General features: G+C 42.2%; 1 protein-coding gene across 1 annotated transcript in view; it reads left to right on the top strand.

The window, feature by feature from the left end:
- Positions 1-19,776, top strand: part of LOC311101813 (leucine-rich repeat and fibronectin type III domain-containing protein 1-like protein) — a gene marked incomplete at both ends in the record, with an annotated part of 37,615 nt that extends 17,839 nt beyond the window's left edge. The window contains 2 exons of the mRNA XM_084143013.1: positions 17,991-18,652; positions 19,706-19,776. Of these exons, the coding sequence (XP_083999139.1) occupies positions 17,991-18,652; positions 19,706-19,776 (733 nt within the window). The remainder of the gene's footprint in view (positions 1-17,990; positions 18,653-19,705) is intronic.
- Positions 19,777-22,306: the final 2,530 nt, after the last annotated feature.

Below are 22,306 nucleotides of genomic sequence, written 5' to 3'. Positions count from 1 at the left end.
CATGTACTAAACAACCAAAGATTTCAAGACTAAAGGCTGGTTTATACTACGGGTGTATTCATAAATTGAATCTGGAGTGCCAGAGTGTGTTCAGAGCGTTTCGATCTTGGGACGTTCAGAGCGCACACTGGACGCTCTGGCCGAGGAGTACGGTTGATGCGAGCATTCTGTCCTAACAACAGCGGGTTCTGTCCTATTCAACGGGTGTTGAGCGTTCGTAAATTTGTCAGTTATTCCGCACTCTGGCACACTCAGACTAGAGTGCTCTGAAATCGGAGTAGATAGCCAGAGCAAATTTACCATCTACGTCTATCGACAGTTGCCGCAGTGACATCATGAACATTCTATTAAAATGGTTACTTGCATAGTGGAGTCTTTTGTTTAGACACGTACACTACCGTTCAAAAGTACATGGACCGTTCAAAACTACACAGATCGCATACTCGTAACATTAGCTAGCTAGCGAGTCAGCTATCTAATGTCAGCTAGCTAGCTAACAGTACACTTTAACTTGAAATGAAAACGACTTTCTGACAAAAGTAGAAAAGTGTAATATCTGAAAATGTAGCTAGCTAGACTATCTTATCCGTATACATGGATGGACGCTTCTCCCTCTCTGTCATGGGTACCATGGTTGCCCTTCGTTTGAAGATGTAATCCAGAGACAGGTGTCTTTTTGACTCCGTCTGCATATTTGCAATCAAACTCCAGAATTTTCTCCATCTCCTTAGCTATCATACTCTAATTCCACTGATTCCACTAATTCCAAAACTCGGTCCACCAGAAAGTGGAGAGCAACACTTATACAGTTCTACTATGTGATATATTTCAAAAAAGCTGCGTAAGGAAGGATTACCTACAGATACTGACCAGCTCATGTTATAGACAGAAGTGTGCTACATGGCAGACCAATCTGAACTCATCTCTCGGCATGTCCAGCCCACTCATTATCTCAGCCAATCATGACTAGCGGAAAGGTTTCTGTCTTTTTCTGTGGCTAAACCAACTAGGCTCGTAATTTAACAATTTTATTCATATTTACAGATGGCATACACGTTTGTTATTAAGGCATATGAAAGTTCACATGTTCCAGAAGGCATAGATTTGATCAAATGGCTCTCCTGTGAAGTAGTGACGCCTAGTTTCCTGAAACAAGTCACATATTTATACCCCATTGATCAAATCTATTGATCTGCAAGGCATTCATAGAGACATTTATACTGTCATTTTGTTCCATGTGACTGAGCGGCTCCTACTCAAGGTCTGTTTTTCATTGCGGTTGGATCTGCTGTTGTACAGTTACGTCTCCGTGTATTGTATGTTTGGAAACAATTAGAAAAATGTATGGGCAGTTTGAGATGGCTGGAAGGATTTGGATTTTGGACAGTAGGTTCGGTCTGGTGAACATGCATATCATAAGACTCTGAGTGGTGGCAGGAGTGTGTACCATGGGTTGAGGGCAGCCTAGCAGGGAGTCTCTCTGCCATGTGTTAACTGATGGGCCACTTATATAGACTAGTACACTAGATCAGTGTAAGTGGGCTGAACTGGCCCTGTCTGCCACCTGAGGATCCGACAGAGGGAAGCAGGTGCTCTGGACAATTGTATGTGTGCGTCTTGGTGTGAGTGGATGTGTGTGTGTGTGTGTGGCACACACAAAACATATCTTCTGTGACTCACACTCACACACACATTGGGGAAGAGTAGAAATGTAGTAACTGCCAGTGCTACTGGACCCAGTGTGACTCAGGTGGGGCAAAGACCAGGTCCTGACTTCAACCAGGGTAGTCACGTACCACTGTCATGTTTCCAGTTACACTTTTCTGTGGCTTCTCGCCCTGTGGTGGTCAGATATTTGCCTTCCTTTTATTGACTCATGTCATGTGACAAGGTTAGAGGCCTTTTGGAGGGTGTGTGATGACGCGAATGTGAAAGAATGGTGCTGCTAAGTTCAGAGATTTGTCACTTGAGTACATACCTTCGTCTCTTGAATACAAACCAAGTTATCTTACCTTTAGGTCTTCTTGCTCTCTTGAGAATCTTGAGGCTCTTGAAATGGAGTCGGTCGGCAGTGGTGAGCGCTTTGAGGTTGAGCCAGACCAGGAAGAATTGGCGTACCTGCGGCGACAGGTGTAGTGGAGACTTCTAACGTTTGCCCTTAGAATCCTACCAGAGATTATTTTGGAGCGGTTGGAGTGAGAGTTTTGGAAAGAGTGCATTCCTGCTTTTTGGCCAACCCATACGTTGTGTCAAGCTGGATAAAGGACACACTGGGAATGGTTCCATCTGTGAAAGTGTCGAGAAGTGGAATTGTCTAGATTATTTTGAGTATCCACTGCCCACTGCCCCGGGGGGGGAGGGGGGGGGTTGGTTTGTTAAGATCTCAGTCAGAACATTAACATGCATCGCTTGTGGTACGGTTTTGGAAGCATAAGGACATTATCTTTCATATCAGCGAGAAATAGGTTTAAAAAAACTAAAGGTTAAATTAATACACACCTTTTATAGGGTTAATGTTCCCACACGGCCATATCTCCATGTTACAGCACTTGTTTACGGAAAACAGACAGAAGACAGAGGGACCACCTGTGCTAATTAGCTATCTAGCATGCTCCAAACACCTGTGTGCAACGGTAGAAGGCCATCAGAAACGTGTTGTCACTGAAAAATACTGTAGTTAAAGCCAGTTAAAACAGTGTACAGTAAGTGTATATTTTGCAGTTGTGAAATTAATTTGATGTGATATGAAAGTAAAGGGCTTTATGTTTCTAGAACCGTATGGCAATTGAGAATCGATTCACGTTTAGATGGAGTTTTGGCTGCCAGAGCCAGTCTACCTCTGAAAATGGCATAAAATCCTTGGACCTTAAGGAGTAATGGTAGGCTCGTTAAGAGTACATCTTGGGCTAAGTGGAATGGCGCTATGTTTCCTCTGTTAGACTCCTTATACTGCATTGTATGATGGCTCTTTCTTTTGTACCATGACTTTGGAGTTTGAATTATGTATTGCCCTGTATTTACACATGAAGTTCTTAATTCTCACTCATATTTGATTGAGTATTTCTTGTTTCTTGTAGTTTCACCCTGAATCATTAAAGTGGATGACGATGATCAAGATCTTGACTCCAGTATTATGATAAGGCATTTCACAGTCATATCATACTGTAACGTGAAGAGGACAGAACAGCGACAAGTTCTGCCCATAGAATGTACTGTACACGATGCAAACTATTCAAGATGAAAGCTAGACAATCACCAAATAGCTCACTGTGCCCTCAGGGGGCTCCTGCCACAATTTTTTCATATGGTTTGGTAATGTCCAGAGGTTTTACGTTTCTGGAGTTGTGTTTCATCCTGTCTCTCTGATATAATGTGTAGAAATGTACCATGTTCACCATCTATTTTATTGTTAAATGATGACACTACTTTAGACCTATCTGTCAGACAGCTACGTATTTGGCTGGCTGGATTAACATTAGCCTCACGTTGGCAGGCTCCTCATTCTTTAAACAGACAGCTGTGGCAGCTATCACTCATGAACATTATAAACATGGAAATGTCTGTAGCAAGTATGCATGTGTCGAGTGAAAGAAAAATATCTGCTCTTTCGTCAGCGTAGGACTGTAAAAAGACTGTTATTGTGAACCACTAGTCCTGTGGGTGGGGGGTGGGATGGGAACTGCATGTGTTGTTCTGTCTTGTCACTTATTTGTCCATGTGTACCTGTTTTGTGTACCTTACTAAAAACAATAAAAACATTTAATCACAAAAAGAACAGACACATTAGTAGTGTATGGAATAGTAACTGCAGAGCAAGCAGAAAACTAATACATGGAGATGGAGTAGTACTGTAAATTGTAAAGTGATGTGATGTTAGTTATATATTAACAGATAATGTTTGCTATGTTTTAATGGTATTGTGCATCACATATTTCAGGGTCTGATGTGTTTACACAGCTTAATGGCATGTAAATAAAGTTTCCTACCTATCTCGTGAAGCGAGGATAGCTAAATGCATTGTCAGCAGAGTCTCTTGCATGCAGTACGGCACACACAGACTTTAATTGCATAAATGTGCCCTCTTAGAATGACCGCCTACAGCGATTGCAGAAAGGAAAGATACATTACTTTTATACCCTCTCTTGTTCTTAATCTCTCATCCCACCGGTATGTACTGTATTCTCCATTTTATCAGCCACCACATTTTACACAAGTGTCCTCCTCTTCCAGTGGAATAAAAGCCGGATATAACACTGTCGACAGCTGCTGCATTCATCACTAGCCATTACTAATATGTCATGCTGTGGTGGCATGCAATCCATTAGAGAAAAGGAGCGGTACACTAACTGTTTTACAAAGGTATAATTAGTTGTTCATTTTAATGGAAACGAGAGATCATATTATTTTGCTTTTACACTAGCTACGGTTGCATATGCATTAGACAATATTGAGGGCGCACAGATGACGATGGATCTGATGAAAATAACGTTATTAATGGAGTTTTCATATGGTGGTGACGGTCATGACGACTGTGATGATGGTTATGATTCGGCTATTGATGGTGACATCCAGAAGCATGAAATAGATGATAGGCTTGAAAGTAATGCTATATCAGTAATGGCATTATTGGCCTCTATAATTAGGATGATGGCGGTGACGATGGCCATGACAATTATCCCGAGGCATTACCAGCCAGCTCTGACTCGCTCTGACTTGCTCAGAGGCTGGCAAACCATTCTGTGATTCTCCGCTCTGTATTGGTAACCTGTCTGTCTGTGGCAGGTAACGCGTGATGTCTCTCCGCCCTCTGCACCATGCTTGGAAGAGCGTGCGTCATGCCACATTAGCGAGGGAGCAGAGTTAACTCTTATCAGCATGGCGAGAGCCCGCAGGACCACAGCAATCTCAGTCCATAGATTATTCACATGGAGGGAGGGGAGGAGTGACACTGGCGGATGGGCAGCAACACACATCCAACCACACATCTCACCCAGATCCCCCAATCTTAAGATTGGCACAAGCACAATGTACATCCTTGCCTTTGCCAAAGTCCCCTACTGTAACCAATGTGCGCTTTTGTCTTTCACTTTGTGTGCCATTGTCATCACAATCCAATCAGTGTAGCCCTGTCTCCTGGTCTACTGTGCCGGTGTGTTCCATGGGTTTGACACTGAGGGGGCTTCTTTAATTCCCTCAAATTTGTCTGGCTGCCCCTGTGAAGATACGAGGCTAGCGCCTCGGAGTTGACGCCACGCTGTTTACCTGCAGTTAAAAGGATCTTGCGTCCTCCACAGGGGGTCTTATTATCCCTTCCTCTTCCATAAAGACAAGGAATTAGCCCGTCCCAACACCGGGGTGAGGGAACGCAGCAGTGCGCTGGGAATATAAATAGCTCCTAATGCTGAGCACTGATACGCCATCAAAACTCTGTTCATCCTACCTTTTGATTCTTACCCAATTCATTTTAGCGAGATCCCCGACTGTTGTCGGGTTCTTTAGACTGGCCGTTGGGTTTGTTTTTCGTTAGAGACAGCGACTGACGGTGTCTCATCTGAATGACAGAGAGGCTGCTGGGTAAATGGGGATGTTTTGCTGTTAATTGTGGTAGACTGTGGGATCTCAAGGCTGTTGCATTGGTTTCACTGGCCTCTGATGTTTATCACTTGCTGGTTGGTTGCATTGCAGCATCGTGACAATGGTCGAGTTCATTTTGCATGGCCCGGTGCCCCAGGTAGGCAGAGTTTGCTCATTTTAGACCATACAAATCAAATACAATTTTTATTGACGAATACAACAGGTGTAGACCTTACAGTGAAATGCTTATTTACAAGCCCTTAACCAACAATGCAGTTTTAAGAAAGAATACCAAAAAAAAAAAGTAAAAAAAAGTAACAAATAATTATAGGACCATTGGTCCTTAAGTGAAATCTCCACCCACCCGGAGCACCGAGCCATGCAAAACAAACTCCACCACTGAATCATCAAAGGCTACAGTGGCTTGCGAAAGTATTCACCCCCTTGGCTTTTTTCCTATTGTTTTGCCTTACAGCCTGGAATTCTCATTTGATTTACACAACATGCCTACCACTTTGAAGATGCAAAATATTTTTTTTTGTGAAACAAACAAGAAATAAGACAAAAAAAACAGAAAACTTGAGCGTGCATAACTATTCACCCCTCCAAAGTCAATACTTTGTAGAGCCACCTTTTGCATCAATTACAGCTGCAAGTCTCTTGGGGTATGTCTATAAGCTTGGCACATCTAGCCACTGGGATTTTTGCCCATTCTTCAAGGCAAAACTGCTCCATCTCCTTCAAGTTGGATGGGTTCCACTGGTGTACTGCAATCTTTAAGTCATACCACAGATTCTCAATTGGATTGAGGTCTGGGCTTTGACTAGGCCGTTCCAAGACATTTAAATGTTTCCCCTTAAACCACACAAGTGTTGCTTTAGCAGTATGCTTAGGGTCATTGTCCTGCTGGAAGGTGAACCTCCGTCCCAGTCTCAAATCTCTGGAAGACTGAAACAGGTTTCCCTCAAGAATTTCCCTGTATTTAGCGCCATCCATCATTCCTTCAATTCTGACCAGTTTCCCAGTCCCTGCCGATTAAAAACATCCCCACAGCATGATGCTGCCACCACCATGCTTCACTGGAGGACAGTGTTCTCGGGGTGATGAGAGGTGTTGGGTTTGCGCCAGACATAGCGTTTTCCTTGATGGCCAAAAATCTCAATTTTAGTCTCATCTGACCAGAGTACCTTCTTCCATATGTTTGGGGAGTCTCCCACATGCCATTTGGCGAACACCAATAGTGTTTGCTTATTTTTTTCTTTAAGCAATGGCTTTTTTCTGGCCACTCTTCCGTAAAGCCCAGCTCTGTGGAGTGTATGTCTTAAAGTGGTCCTATGGACAGATACTCCACTCTCCGCTGTGGAGCTTTGCAGCTCCTTCAGGGTTATCTTTGGTCTCTTTGTTGCCTCTCTGATTAATGCCCTCCTTGCCTGGTCTGTGAGTTTTGGTGGGCGGCCCTCTCTTGGCAGGTTTGTTGTGGTGCCATATTCTTTCAATTTATTACTAATATATTTAACGGTGCTCCGTGGGATGTTCAAATTTCGGATGTTTTTTTATAACTCAACCGTGATCTGTACTTCTCCACAACTTTGTCCCTGACCTGTTTGGAGAGCTCCTTGGTCTTCATGGTGCCGCTTGCTTGGTGGTGCCCCTTGCTTAGTGGTGTTGCAGACTCTGGGGCCTTTCAGAACAGGTGTATATATACTGAGATCATGTGACACTTAGATTGCACACAGGTGGACTTTATTTAACTAATTATGTAACTTCTGAAGGTAATTGGTTGAATCAGATCTTATTTAGGGGCTTCATAGCAAAGGGGGTGAATACATATGCACGCACCACTTTTCCGTGATTTATTTTGTCGAATTCTTTTAAACAAGTTATTTTTTTCATTTCACTTCACCAAGTTGGACTATTTTGTGTATGTCCATTACATGAAATGCAAATAAAAATCCTGTTAAATTACAGGTTGTGATGCAACAAAATAGAAACAATGCCAAGGGGGATGGATACTTTTGCAAGGCACTGTATATGGGAATGGGCCTTCCATTGGATCCCTATATATCTCTGGTGCACACTAAAGGAATTTATAGTAGATACTTCATCTGCACTGGGAATGGGACACACAACGATTATGAGGGTAGTACAGATGCCACATTAAAATCCAGTAATACTTTGGATAGATATTTACTGCAGTGTTTCCCAGTTTGAGAGTGTGTGTTTAAGACATAAGCGGTATCTGTATGTTTGACAGATGAGGTGAATGTTTTATTACCGGCATAAAACGAGAAACCTTTGGATATTCATCTGAAGTCGTTTATCCACTCGGTGCGAGATGGCTCTGGTACACACAAAAATAAGACAAAGTACCACAACAAAGGCTCTGTCTTAAAGATGCATTGTGGGAGAGTCATGGAGGAGATAGAGGTGGTGTGGAGGGAAATGGCAGCTTCCGGAGTAGCCTGTAGGGAGAATTACAACATAGCTGTTTAGGCTCATATACAATAACATAGCATTCTCATACTTACCGTCTGCATGGCCAGAGGACTCTGACACACCACTCTGAGCCAGACTGACAGAACCAGGTTGCAGGGCAAAGGTAATCGTGCAGCCGTTTTGTGTTGAGGGCTGAGAAAATTAATTATTCACACAAGTTCATTTTCGAACCAGTCATATTTATTCATATTTACCTAAAGCACATGTTGTAGAGCTTGAAGAGCCCTGTTGTTGACCCCTATTTAGTATTGCTCATCATACAGTATGATGCAGCGCTGAAGCGCTCACTCTGATTAGCATGGTGGGGAAACCTAGCATGGTTTCCAGTGCTTCCTCTCCACCAGGTAGAGGGCACCAAGGTTATCCCATGAATAAATGATGAAATAATTGCTGTCTGTTTGAGAGGCTGGTCATGCCTGTCCTACTCTCCCCTTGCCACCGTTCTCTCTGCTTGGCTCAGGCGCCGGCTCAGGCAGGGAAGCCTTGAGCGTGTTCTGTGCTGGCTAATTTCTCGTGGACAGATTCACGTGTAAATGGCGAGAATCGGTCAAGACCCATGTAGAATTATGTGATTATGAGCAGTAGTGGTTATATTTACTTATGTTTGTGGTGTGGTTTTCATATAAGCCCTTTTGGACTTCCAACCTCACCAGCACACCGTTTTTACCTGTTTTCTATCTGTACTGTTTTGTCTTTCACTTATTTTCTTTGGTGAGAATAAATAAATCCTAAAACCTAGTTCCTGGTTTTGGGTTTTCTTCATTGATTATTTTGATGAATCAGGATTAGGCGAAGGCAGTGCTTAAACTAGGGAAATGATTTCAAGCCCTGTGCGCAGTAGTTATTGTACCCATGGGGAAACACTGAAGACAGACCGTTCGTTCTACATTTATATTTTCATTAAAAGCCATGTTTCACATTAAAACCCACAAACAATAATGTGTAGTGCATATATGTATCAATATGATATGTCACTGTGTTTTTTTAATTCAAGATTGGAAATTTGAGTTAAAATCGATTCGACTGTGCCGGTGAACAGCTCTGGAATACTGAGCCATTGACTGCACCAGGTGGCTGTATACAGAGTGTGTTGCTTTTTGACAATAAGGCATCCGACAGTCTACAGCCATAAAGATTTTAACCTAGAAGAAGACTGAGAGACGGGAGTAGGCAAGAAGGAGTCGATCGAGATTGGCAAGAAGAATGTGGAGTTGTCCTGAACAGCATGGTAAGCTAACATTAAGGAGTGAGTGTCAAGCTAGCTACAGTAGCTAGCCAGCCTGTTGCTTAGCAAGCTAGCTAGCTAACTTGTTGCATTTTACAGGCAGACTCTGTCAGTTTTACACATAACTAGCTAGATAATGAACTAAACTGCAATTATCGTAAACCATTATCTCGCTACCTACGGTAGCTATACTTATTTGTAAGATGTAAAGCAAGAAGGATCGTGGCACGTGTCAGAAGCAATTCATGTTGACTAGCTACCTCACATTAGCTAGATCCCATTAAATAATTAGCTAGCTATAGCCTACAGATGTAACTCGGAGGTGTAGTCTACTTAAGCAATAGAGTAGATACTTATAGAATTAATAGGGTTGTCACTAAGCTACCTAGGCAAAACATTTTCGACATCACCATATTTGAGGCAATTTGGCTGCAAAATTGGGTCTCAACAATCACAGTTATCTAAGTTAACAGCTAGCTAACTACAGTAAAATAAGGAGGAGCGTGATGTAATAATGGAATAAGTCGAGGTAGCAATTGTTAGTGATATGAGACTTGGTGCCATAATATAATTCAATTGGATGGCATGTCATATTTTGTTATTAGCTCTATTGTTGTTATTTAAAGACATTAATCAGGCAATAGGCAAACTGATAAATTAATCCTAAATGCAGGTACCATTTTCTTTTGTTAATCTCTGCAGGTTTGTCATCTGATTTCTTGGAGCCTGGTGGAGATAGATGCCACCATTCTACAAGGCAGGACATTTATCTGCATCCAGGTTGATCCTTGCTGCCAGCAGGAATATGGAGCACTCCGTGTTAGTAAGTCATAATATTGTTTTCCTTTACATTGTACGATATTATTACAAGAGTATCAAGAGTACTAATACTTGACTCATATGAATATGAGTGGAGAAGCCCTATGCACCATACACCTGTATAATCCTGGAGTAATTCCCTGTCAGAAAGACTGTGATTAGAGGGTCAGGCAGGATGCCCTGGGCCAGTAGGAGGTCAGGGGTGAGGACTGTATTTTCAACTGTATTTCAAGCACACCTCTGTTTCTCTCCAGGTACTAGAGACAGAATGGTCCAAGGACCTCTAGAGCCTTCTGATCAACAACTATCTCTCCAGAGCACAGAGAAGTAAGCTCCACTCATAATAGTATACTTGCCATAGCAAATTTCCTTTACTATGGCAGTCTGCCTGTGTGAACGCATAGCATATTTTCCAGGGCCACTTGTTGGATTGGATTTAATGTACTCACTCAAACTCATTCTCTCTCCTCCCTGTAAAAGTCTCCCAGACTTGTATAAAAACTAACATGTGTCCATCCCCCTATCCCCAGGTGAGTCTTCTGGGGTATGGAACTCTAGAGCAGCACATCAAAAAACCTGCCACCCTGTTCTCAGCTATCCTCAGACGGTTCCTTTAGGAGGATGCAACTAACTAACCATTTTAATTTTGTATAAACAACACATTTTCATTTTTCAATTGTTAGATTACAAACAATGACTTGTTCATAGCATGTTTGGCACATTGGTAACTTCAACATCAAGACAGCACAAGGTCAAATACCTTTTTGTTCATGTATATCAGACACATCACACAGGTGTGTCAACTGAAATATACTGTATATCCCAGTCAAGATTGAATAATGGGTCAAATGGACAAAGTTAATATAAGTCAGTGCTTTTGCCCATGGTACTTTGTATGAATTTGAGTAGTTACATACAATACATGTTGACAGAATGGCTGTTAGAGAGAGACTGTTGCTGTGCTCCCAGGTAAGGCCCTTGCTTCCGGTTGCACTGAAGGCCACAGTATTCAGTCAGGCAGCTTGAAGATGTGTGTCACCATCCAGGCCCATGAGACGGCATGACAATAAATAAATGTGTACCTTTCATCACCAAAGCCGTGTTAGCATTTACTACACATGTTGCTGAACAATTCAACCCCCTTTTGTTAGTGTCATTGATACACTGTATATGGAAATTCCCTTATATTCAGTTCATAAGCATTGACTGTAATACCTCTAGGGTCCTGTGGTGAAACGACTGCTGTGCAAGGTATTGGGAAATGGCTTTATTCCAGGGCCCGTATTCAGAGTAGGAATGGTGATCTAGGACCAGCTCCCCCTTGTCAATGTAATCATATTCATTGTGATATAAAAGGCAAAACTGATCCTAAATCAGTACTGCTATTCTGAGATGCTTTATGAATACGGGCCCTGGTCTGTCTGCAGCATGCTGCTTTCTGTGACCCAACTCCCTCTCCACCTGAAATGCAACAACAACATGAATAAGAATTAGCCTAGTCAGTCAGTAACTTAGCTAACTAATGAAACACTAAGGTAAATGTGCACAAGCCTAGTCAGCCAAATTATATCAAAACAACACAGCTTATTCGCAGTAAAATCAGGAGGGGCATTTAGCAATATTGCCAAATTCTTCAGTCTCCAAATGCATCAACAAACAGGCAGGGGAATGAAGTAGTTTGACAAAAAGTGTTTAAAAGTCAGTAACTAGTCTTTTAAAAATATAGGTAGCAATTATATAGCTAGCTAGTTATTTTCTAGAAGCTACAGTCCACTTAGCTAGGCTAAGGTGAACTCAACTCAAACTGATAGTGGGAATTAACGTTAGCTAGCTTTCCGCCCAGCAGTTTCAATCTAGCGAACTAGTTAATGGCATTTTCTCAACTTCATCAATCAGATGGATAGCTAGCAAATATATTTGTTTTCCCTCATATCTACAGTAAAGCTGCCTGATGCAGCTGGCCAGTTGATAGTAATGTAGGATGAATGATACAGCTAGCTAGCTGCAATGCCAATGGTTAGCCAGGAGTTCATCTGAAATGTATACTTACCGGTGAACAACAGTACGCACTTCGTACACTACCAGTCCTATCAACCGCTTGCTGAACATGGTTGTTTGAAGACATTTTCTCCATACATCGCTTCGTGTATGTTGCCAGTTGGCAAGCATGCGAAATCGTTCCCCTTGCCAGTCAAACATTTTAAGCAGAACTGTTACAGTGGCTTAAACGACGGGGTGGAGTGGAGACTGCTAAGATTTGAAATATCTGTGTTGAAAACATCCTCACTCACATCTTCCATGTTTACTGCTTTGCGCGTGTCCACCCGGATCATAAACACGGGTGAAATTAGCATAAGGGATGGGCTTGGCTGAGAGTTTCCTTTTGCGAGGGAGGAGACTTTGCTTCCTTCCTTCACACAGCAGAAATCACAATTTCACAGCACATTCCCCCCAGAAGTTAAACAGGAAGTGACAACTTTGCGAGAATTTTACTTCTGGGTAACCAAGATTATGTGCTGGCTAACTGTCTCTCCTTCCTGCTCCTCACCACAGTGGAGGCCATCCAACATCAATAATGTATCAGACCCCTGCTTACAGGTGAAGGGAGAGCTTGGCAGGCAGGAGTGGGCACTGCACTTTCTGTCTGCAGATTTTTTATCCATGACCTGCTTCCTCACCACACACAGGCCCTTTTAGTCCAACACAGGACATTGTGGGCAGGATTCGGTCCGTGCTAAGGATCAGGAGGGGAGAGGCCTAGTTCAGAAGTGAAACAGGGAGCGGGCATAGGCTCTGCCACCCACAGACTGATTGTCCCTGGCTGTGCTCTTTGTCCTGGGGCCCGGTGGCAGCGTTTCCCTGATATTGTGAGGGGAATGAATAATGGGGCGTGGCACGGAGTCTCTGTGGCAACCAGGCCTGACAGCACAATGCAGCCACTTTCATGCACTTCGAGAAGCTGACAGGCAGCTGTGTCTAACTGTTTGTGCATGTGCGTTCGTGCGTGCACCTGTGCGTCTTTATGTGTGTGTGTAGAGGTATGTGCGTACCCTTGAGAGCAGCGGCACCAATAGTATTTCATGCTTCCCTCTTTTATCAATCAACTTCTATTTGAATCATTGACTCAACTGTATCAAATTGATGTTTGTAACTAATTTAAAATGCATTGGAAATGCAGCCTGATGCATGGAGATTTAAGAAGGGATTACTGTTTGTGTGCTGGTCCTAATCTGTCCCTAAACAAAGCTTCTCAGTGACTCCAAACTGGCTAAGAAAATACCAGGGAGAAATTAATTCAGCCTTGAAATGAAACTTAACTCAACAGTTTTTTATGAAGAATCTTGTCACTCTCTAATTGTGCTTGTCTATTCTCCCAACCTGGTATAATTAATCATGTCAAGTACATTTATTTTACAAAGAGCATTAAATATTTCCCATCTGAATTCCATTCTGGGGCCGCCTGAGGAATACCTGATATGAATGGGATGTCACAAGAGAGTCAGAGAAATTGATTGTCACTTATCCTCAACCTTCCTTTTGGAAAAGCCCATTAAAAAAAAGAAAAGAAAATGGTAGCACAGCCTTGGTAGAGTGTGTGTGTGTGTGTGTGTGTGTGTGTATGTGTATGTATGTGTGTGTGGGCACGTGCAATGATCCCTCAGTCAATGGGGGCTCGTTAGTAACCTAGTCGGGTGTGTCTAAGACTACAACTAGCTCTGATAATTGTATAAATAAATGAGCGTGGTGTGTAAGCGTACAAACCTCACTAGTGATACGCCTTTAATTCCCGCTGCTTCCCCGATTACACCATCATCCACGATGCAAATGCCCCTCGCATTAAAGATGTTTAGGTCAGTGTTTCTCCGCCAGACTGCGCGCCAATCATTCAGGAAATTATTCAGTGCAGACCTACAGATGGGATTATGTGGGAAGGAAATATTGTTTTTTGGCATCAGACTGTCTACAGCCATTATTCCTCTTGAGAAAACATGGAGGCTGATTTTAGTAAGCGCTACTACCAATATTATAACATTTTAAATAACAGTGTATGTTACAGACAGAAAGACTGCACCTGTAGCACAAATGAATTATCACCCCTTTAAAGATTCCAGACAAAGTACAATATATAGATATAATTTAAAACATGCTCTTTCTTACCCCCCGTCTATGGGATCAAGACCTCACTTACTATAGGCCAATGTTGTATACTATATGTTGTTGAGAGGATGCATGTGTGGTGCATTTAAATCATTCTATTAGGAGATTGGTTTTTAACACCTACCAAATAAACAGATTTATCAATATTAGTGATCCAAGGATGCATTTTGGGATCAACAACCTGATTGTCATAGTTATTTACCAAGAAGCAGCATTTCATTTGCATTCCATTTCAAGCTCCATTCATCTCATCAGGCTCTTCACTTAGAGGTTTCAATCAGCCTCATGAAGAATAAAAAAAAAAACGAACAGTTTCATTTCTCTGCCCTAAATTTCCCACAAAGAGAATAATTTGCTGCCCTATTCCCAATCGGCACCCGGCTTCATTGTGGAGTAATTTAATTTGGGGTATCTGCCGCAAGGATGTTTCATGAATCATGAATCGGTCCCCCTGCATCGCTCCAATACCCCTTTTCTAGTCCTTTGTGTAACTATGTTCATGTGTTTTCCTCGCCCTCAACACCTAAAGTGTCTCATGTCTGATAGCCTATTCCAGAGCTGCCATGTCCATGATAAGTCCCGTAATAAACCAAAGCGCAGAAACAAGAGCGTTGTGCCAGTAACCGAAAGGTCGCTGGTTCTAATCCCCGAGCCGACTAGGTGAAAAATCTGTCGATGTGCCCTTGAGCAAGGCACTTAACCCTAATTGCTCATGTAAGTCGCTCTGGATAAGAGCATCTGCTAAATGACTAAAATGTAAATGTAAATAAAGGTCCTCTACAGAGTCCAGATCAAGGCGACTTTGTTCAGCATTGTGCCATAATGATTCTCTGTAAAAGCAGTCTGGATGTCATCCCTATACAGAGAGAGAGACAGAATGAGGCAGACTCTGGGCTTCCAATCAAATGAACAGGTAAAGTTGAGGCAAATGAGGCTAGACAGAGAGCACCTCCCTCTCCCTGCCACGCTTTAATAGGATCCAGAATTGAGATCCGCCAGCTACTCTCTTCTGCATGGTCATCTTCCTTTTCCCTACAGACCATAACATTAACTATTCTAGGTGAGAGAGGAAGAAAAAGGTGGACAGACCGAGACACAGAGAGAGAGAGCGACACTGAGAGAGACAAAGATAGGGAGACAGAGAGACAGAGAAAGAGAAGAAAATAGTATTTGCAGACTCGTGGACTAATTTGAAGACTTCTCCGTGATCCTAGTTGGATTAGGATAATGCTTCCTCAAACAGGTGCTCTCGTTTTAGTAGTCAATAGGTTGGAAGAGTTACCCAAGCAAAACAGCCACCTCAGGGGATCCACAATTAATAAACAAACGTCTTCTAGCACTGTCTTTCACCTTTAATAGGAATACACTCAACCAATTCACTGCCAATGTAAGTGTGATATTGATTCAAACACAAGAATGTTGAAACAAGAACATTGACCAAGATAAATGGAAGAATGCTAAATCAGCTGAACCCTATTTATATTATTATATTCTTCAATCCCCTTATAGGGGTTATGTGATGCATTATCATGGCAACCCATAAGGCTTTTGCATTGCATGTGAGAGAGGAAATCCCTTAGACTCAAACATCTGATATTATTATAGCAAAGATTGTCTGTAAGAGCATTAGCTACAATGACTCTTAAAAAATGGGGTTAAGATCAAGGCTAAGGTTATGGTTGGTTGATTGTCTGAATGGAGAATGTGGATTTGAACCTTTCATAACCTTGTGATTGACTCGTCACTTCTCTAGCTGGTTCTGGATTGGAAAAGCCTCTAGAGGAAGAGGTTGCAGTGGCAGTAATAACATTTCTGGCTCGATGTCGGGGTTACGATTATTGTTATTTTTCCCATGTAATTCCATTTTGTCAATTCACATAAATGAATTCATTTTCTTGTATGCACTAGATTTTTCAGAGGTTGTTGCAAACAACTCAGAGAATATTTCCTATTTAATTACTGTGTCAATATGTCTAGTTTGCGTAACAGCTTTCTCTGCTAATAGAAAATGTATTTTACAAATGAAAATCACTTTTCCATTATTATATTTATAATTTATTCTGTCCTTAGTGTAAATGTTAATATTTATTGGTTTATATTGAATAGTAGTGCTAATGATCCAAAGCTCAAGCTGAAGGCACCTTGTGATTTAACACTGTACTGAGCGATGCACATTCTCAGTCACTGTGTCCCGGGGGAGGACATTTCTGGGCGGACAGCTCAGTACTGTAGTCACAGTTGATGGTGACATCCTAGCCTAAGTCACCCATTCATTCAACATTGTCAACAATGTCTTCTCTATCTCTTCAAAATAATGGTTAACATTAAATGATTATAATTTGTTTGGAGAGTTTTCTTAGCTTATATTAAGTATTCTACTCGTATACTCAGCCTCAAACAAGCCGACTTAATGAGATGGCATTATTTACAAACTCAGCTTTTTCAACTGTTGATGTGAATTTAAATGTCAAGACTCGTTAGCCAGATAATGATACACGCATAATGAAAATGGGAGATTTGGAAGCTTTTGGGAGTTATGCGAATGGAGACTGACATTTAATCACAGCTCAAGATGTCGCTGGCATCACTTTTAATGACTGTCATACTCTCCTTTGTCCCTAGTGAAAGAGTTCCGGATGTATACAGATAATCCACTGCTCACTTATACTGTCAGAAATCACACACATGACCACACACTATCACAGTGCCTTTCAATGGTCTACACTACAGTGTTGCCAACTTTGTAGTTTCTGTCACAACAGTCTGCTTATTGTTGTCATTGCAAAGGTCTGATTCACCAGACTATTATGACAGGGAACGGTGTCTGCCAATGACTGCATAGTTTAATTTTTTCTTTGTTCATATTTTTTCTGACCCTGCCCATGATAGTGCTGTACAGCTGCAGGAATGGGACAAGAACATTTACATAATCTAGAAAAGTGGAGCAATCCTGAAAAATTACCTGACAAATTGAGTCCAATCATATCAAATCATTTCAGTTTAGTGTTGAAAGGGGTGATTTTAGAATGAAAAGGTATGGTACCAAAAGGAAAATGAAATTGCTTGTGTTGGAGGAACATACAGTACCTCCTGATGTTTCTATGTTTTACTGTGCTTCTGAAGCCTACATGCACCCTATTAACTGGTAGTATTGACACCTATTGGGCACACGTGTTACTCCTTGGAAGGACATTGATCTCAATATGGTCTTTCTCTACAAAGTCATTGGAACAGGGCTAGGTGATTTGACTGTGGATGTAACTCTCGAGCTCTCTGCAGAGTCAAAGCTTCAGAGAATCCACAAGGGACCCTTACACTGATTACTTTCATCCACAATATATTCCATGTTATACATTTCTGGTAAATCCATTTTTTTGGCCCTTTAATATTGATTTTGAGGTTTGTCATTATGATGGTCCCAGTAGTAAGCCCAATGGGCTGTACCAGTTCAATCGCACCACTCACCTCAAACCAAGGGGTGTACCATAACGCTCTTATAATACGCTAATATAAAATGTCTTGAGATAAAAAGTATGTCTTAGCAGTCTATTTGAACTATCCATATACATTCACATAGCTCTATAGTATCTACACTACCTTTCGTTACCCAAAATGAATCATCATCTTTCCAAAATATTTCCCATCTACAGATTATTTGTTCCTGTATATATCGTGTCAGTCATCAATCCTAAAACATGTTCCTCTCTCTAATCAATAGGATGATCCCGTCCACCAGTCAGGACTTCCTGGTTCGTGACCTGGTGTCAGGGCGTGAATACGACCTGTGTGTCCTGGCGGTGTACGACGACGGCATCACCTCGTTGACGGCCACGCGGCAGGTGGGCTGTGTCCAGTTCATCACGGAGACCGAGTACAGCCAGTGCCAGGCCCTCCACAGCCAGTTCCTGGGCGGCACCATGATCATCATTATTGGTGGCATCATCGTGGCCTCCGTGCTTGTCTTCATCATCATCCTCATGATCCGCTACAAGGTCTACAGCCACCAGGGCATGGACACAGGCAAGGTGGGCACCCTGGCCAACATCCGTGCCCAGACCAACGGAGGACAGGCTGGGGGGCAGGTGTCCCACTCTGGGTCTAAAGTTACAGAGAGCCAGGAGGAGCAGCAGGCTCATGCCTTTGCTGGGGTGGGAGTGGGACCAGGGACAGGGGGAGGAGGGGGTGTAAGTGGAGCGTCATCGCCTAATGCCACCCAAAAGGACTCTAACACCATGGCGCTGGTGATTGACTGTGAGAAGGCGGTGCAGATATCAGACCTGCTGTCGCCCAGTAAGAGACGTCACTCCAAGACTGCCATTGAGATGAAGAGGAGAGCCTCGCTCACACCCAAAGAGGCCACCACCGTGAATGTGGGGGGAAGTAAGTACATGAGAGAGTGAGAGAAATAGAGATAGAGAGATATAGACAGATACACATGGTTGTGAATGGGGTGAATGAGAGAGAATGGGAGTGAATGACTCAATTTTCACCATTTTCAATGTGGTATCTCTATGGTATGTCTGAAATAACTGGCTTGTAATTTTTATTCCTTCTGTGACCTACAATAGATATTGGCAGCTAGAGCCCTGCCACTGAACATGAGCCCATTGCATAACCCAACCCAGCACATCTCATTGCAGCACATAAAACGCCAGTTCAGAGACATGTAATTGCTAAGAACAGGGCTATTCAACTGACTCAATCGGCCACAGCCAAGTATATTTTAAAGAGCCTCTACAGAGGGAAAAACGTGGATACATTGTTCCAATCGGATAATTGCATTTTCTGAATGAATGGCCATGGATTTCCAGAGCCATGGCCTTGTAAATCACTAAATCAATATGGTGAATTAAATAGCGTCAATCACCCAGTGCAGCTACAAAATTGATTTTGGTGGAAATTAAGGGACATAATGAACTAAAATGATCAATTTAGGCTGAGGATCATTTTTCAATGAAAACGGTTGAGTTTGGCTGCCCTTGAACCTGACCAAAACCTTTGCAGTGAACCACATTCTCACAGTCATTGCTGTGTAATGCACACTTTGCACTGCAATGCAGATAATGAATTCCCAAAAGGTGCTGCAGTGAACAATCACTCTATACATTTACGTTCTGTAATCACAATTTACTTTCACCAGTAGAATCATATGGGACACATAACCAGAAAATGCAAGGCTACCATGTGATCGGAGTCACTTTGCCCGGATCCCATATCAGATCTGTGCCAAAAACCTGTGTAGCTGCCCTGTGTGAGACAAAACGGTGCCAATTTGGTACAGCTGACACCAGGCCATGAATCACATTCCCAATGCCATGTCCGCAGGCTCCCGAGTGCTGTGTCCCTGAGATGAAGGGTAAGGGGTGCACTGCGCCACGTCCAGCCTGGCTGTCACTAACTCTATCCCTCACCTCTATTTGTCTCTCCCACCAGACACGCCGGCGCCCGCGGCCGCCGCCGACGACAAGAGGGCTCACCGAGACTGGAGCGACTTGAAAATTTGACGACTCCTTCTGCTTTTCGGTGAGAAGCAGACATCAACCTCCAAGAGTAATGGTGCCCTTCTTTCCCTGTTCCTCTCCATTCATCTACTTGAGAGAAGAAGATAAGAGAGAGGGGGGGGGGGGCTTTAGTGTAAGATAGATGAATAGATACAAACTGAGACGGTGAGATGGCCGTGTCAGAGAGAAAATGTCACTTAGTCAGAGCTAACATATTGCTAGCCACATTACTGCCAGAGACCTCCCTCAGGAGTCTGTTCCCACACATATGGCATATTCAGCGAGACTAATTGCAGAGCACACACCCTTAACACTCAGTGCTGACCTTTTGAAAGCAGCAGACATCCAAACAACATAATGCAGAAACGTGAATTACAATTACTAAAATGTTCATTCTACACCAATACACTGTAGTAGCAATACAAAACCAATCATAGCACAGTAGCAATTACAAACAAACAATCACAATCTGATCCACCTTCCATGCAAAATCATCATTATAAGTCAAATTACCATTCAAACTATTTTAAATTTCTCAAGATCAGTTGTGATTGATGTCATGCATTCAACTCAATCATTGATTTCATTGTACATGTCATGCATTCAACTCAATCAGTAACCATGGCTCATGTTTTTGTTTTTCAGAATACTCTATGGTTCCAGGAATCAAGGAGATTGGATTATAAATCAGGAACATTTTTAGGACTCCTGTCAGACTTCCTCCTTGCGTCCCCCGGAGTTCACACTGTATCCATGAACCCCCCATGAAAACACACCTAGATGGATTTAATAAGGACTCAATTCACCATCATAATCTATGGGAGTGGAGCTAGACGGGCCAATGGCCTTGCCAGTGACTTTTGAAACATATTGCCTTGTATCCCTCTGTAGCTCCGACTGTCTATGTATCCGCTGTCATTACCACAGCACTACTACTGTTCCTGGTCCTGTACTTGGACCAGGACTGGCCAATACCTGGACCTGTTCATGCACCTGGATCTATTCCTGGACCTGCTCATACTGTACCTTACTTTACCTGACTGTCTTCAGACTCAGGATGGAAACCCAGCCAAAGGTGAGTGTACACAGGATCATGTACTCTATGTAGGTTGATCAGGAAACACTCCCTGGTTGGGTCACAAGGTCAGAAAACCCCCCAGTCTTAATGCCAGTGGCAGGTCATTGGTAAAAGTAGAAAAGAGTAGAGGGCCTAGAGAGCTGCCCTGCAGTACACTTTACATGTTTGACATTAGAGAAGCTTCCATTAAAGAAAACCCTCTGAATTCTATTAAATAGATAGCTCTGAATCCATGATATGGCAGAGGTTGAAAAGCTATGACACAAAGGTTTTCTCAAAAACCGGTAATGGTCAATAATATCAAAGGCTCCACTGAAATCTAACAGTACAGCACCCACAATCTTCTTATTATCAATTTCTTTCAACCATCAGTCATGTGTGTCAGTGCAGTACATGTTGAGTGCCCTTTTCTTTAAGCATGCTGAAAGTCTGTTGTTAATTTGTTTAAAGAGAAATAGCATTGTATTTGGTCAAACACCATTTTTTTCCAAAAATTTGCTAAGAGCTGGCAGCAAGCTGATAGGTCTGCTGTTAGAACCAGTAAAGGCTGCTTTACCACTATTGGGTAGCGGAATGACTGTGGCTTCCCTCTAGGCTGCAATTAAAGATAGGACAGATAGGACTGGTTATAGAGTCAGCTACCATCCTCAGTAGCTTTCCATCTAAGTTGTCAATGCCAGGAGGTTTGTCATTATTAATGGATAACCAAAAAAAATCCACCTCTCCCACACTAACTTTACAAAATTCAAACGTGCAATGCTTTTATTTTATTTTTCATTTTTTTATGTGCTGAGTACGATGGCTCACTGTTCGTTGTTGGCATTTCCTGCCTAAGTTTGCCCACTGTGCCAATGAAGTAATCATTATTGGCAACATCAAATGGTTTTGTGATGAATAAGCCATCTGATTCGATGAAATATGGAGTTGAATTTGTCTTTCTGCCCATAATTTCATTTAAAGTACTCCCCCCCAAAAAACATATAGTATCTTTATTTATATCATTGATCTTGACTTTATAATGCAGTTTCTTCTTCTTTTTGTTGAGTTTAGTCACATAATTTCTCAATTTGCAGTAAGTCAGCCAGTCGGATGTGCAACCAGACTTAATAGCAATTCCTTTTGCCCCTTATCTTTAAACCATACAGTTTTTCAATTCCTTATCAATCCATGGAGCCTTAACAGTTCTAACAGTTCGTTTCTTAACAGGTCCATGTTTATCAATAATTGGAAGACGCAATTTCATAATTAATCAAGTGGAGCGTCTGGATGCTCCTTATTAATCATATTAGACAAACAAATATTTTCAACATAATCCATATAAGAGTCACAGCAAAATCTTCTGTATGATTTTATACACTATTTTAGGCCCAACTTTTGGAACTTTGGCTTTCCTGGATACAGCCCCTATATTGTGATCACTGCATCCAACAGGTATGGATACAGTTTTAGAATAAA

Source organism: Coregonus lavaretus (assembly GCF_964263955.1).
Source record: "Coregonus lavaretus genome assembly, chromosome: 26".
NCBI lineage: Eukaryota > Metazoa > Chordata > Actinopteri > Salmoniformes > Salmonidae > Coregonus > Coregonus lavaretus.
This window is presented reverse-complemented; position numbering and strand designations above follow the sequence as displayed.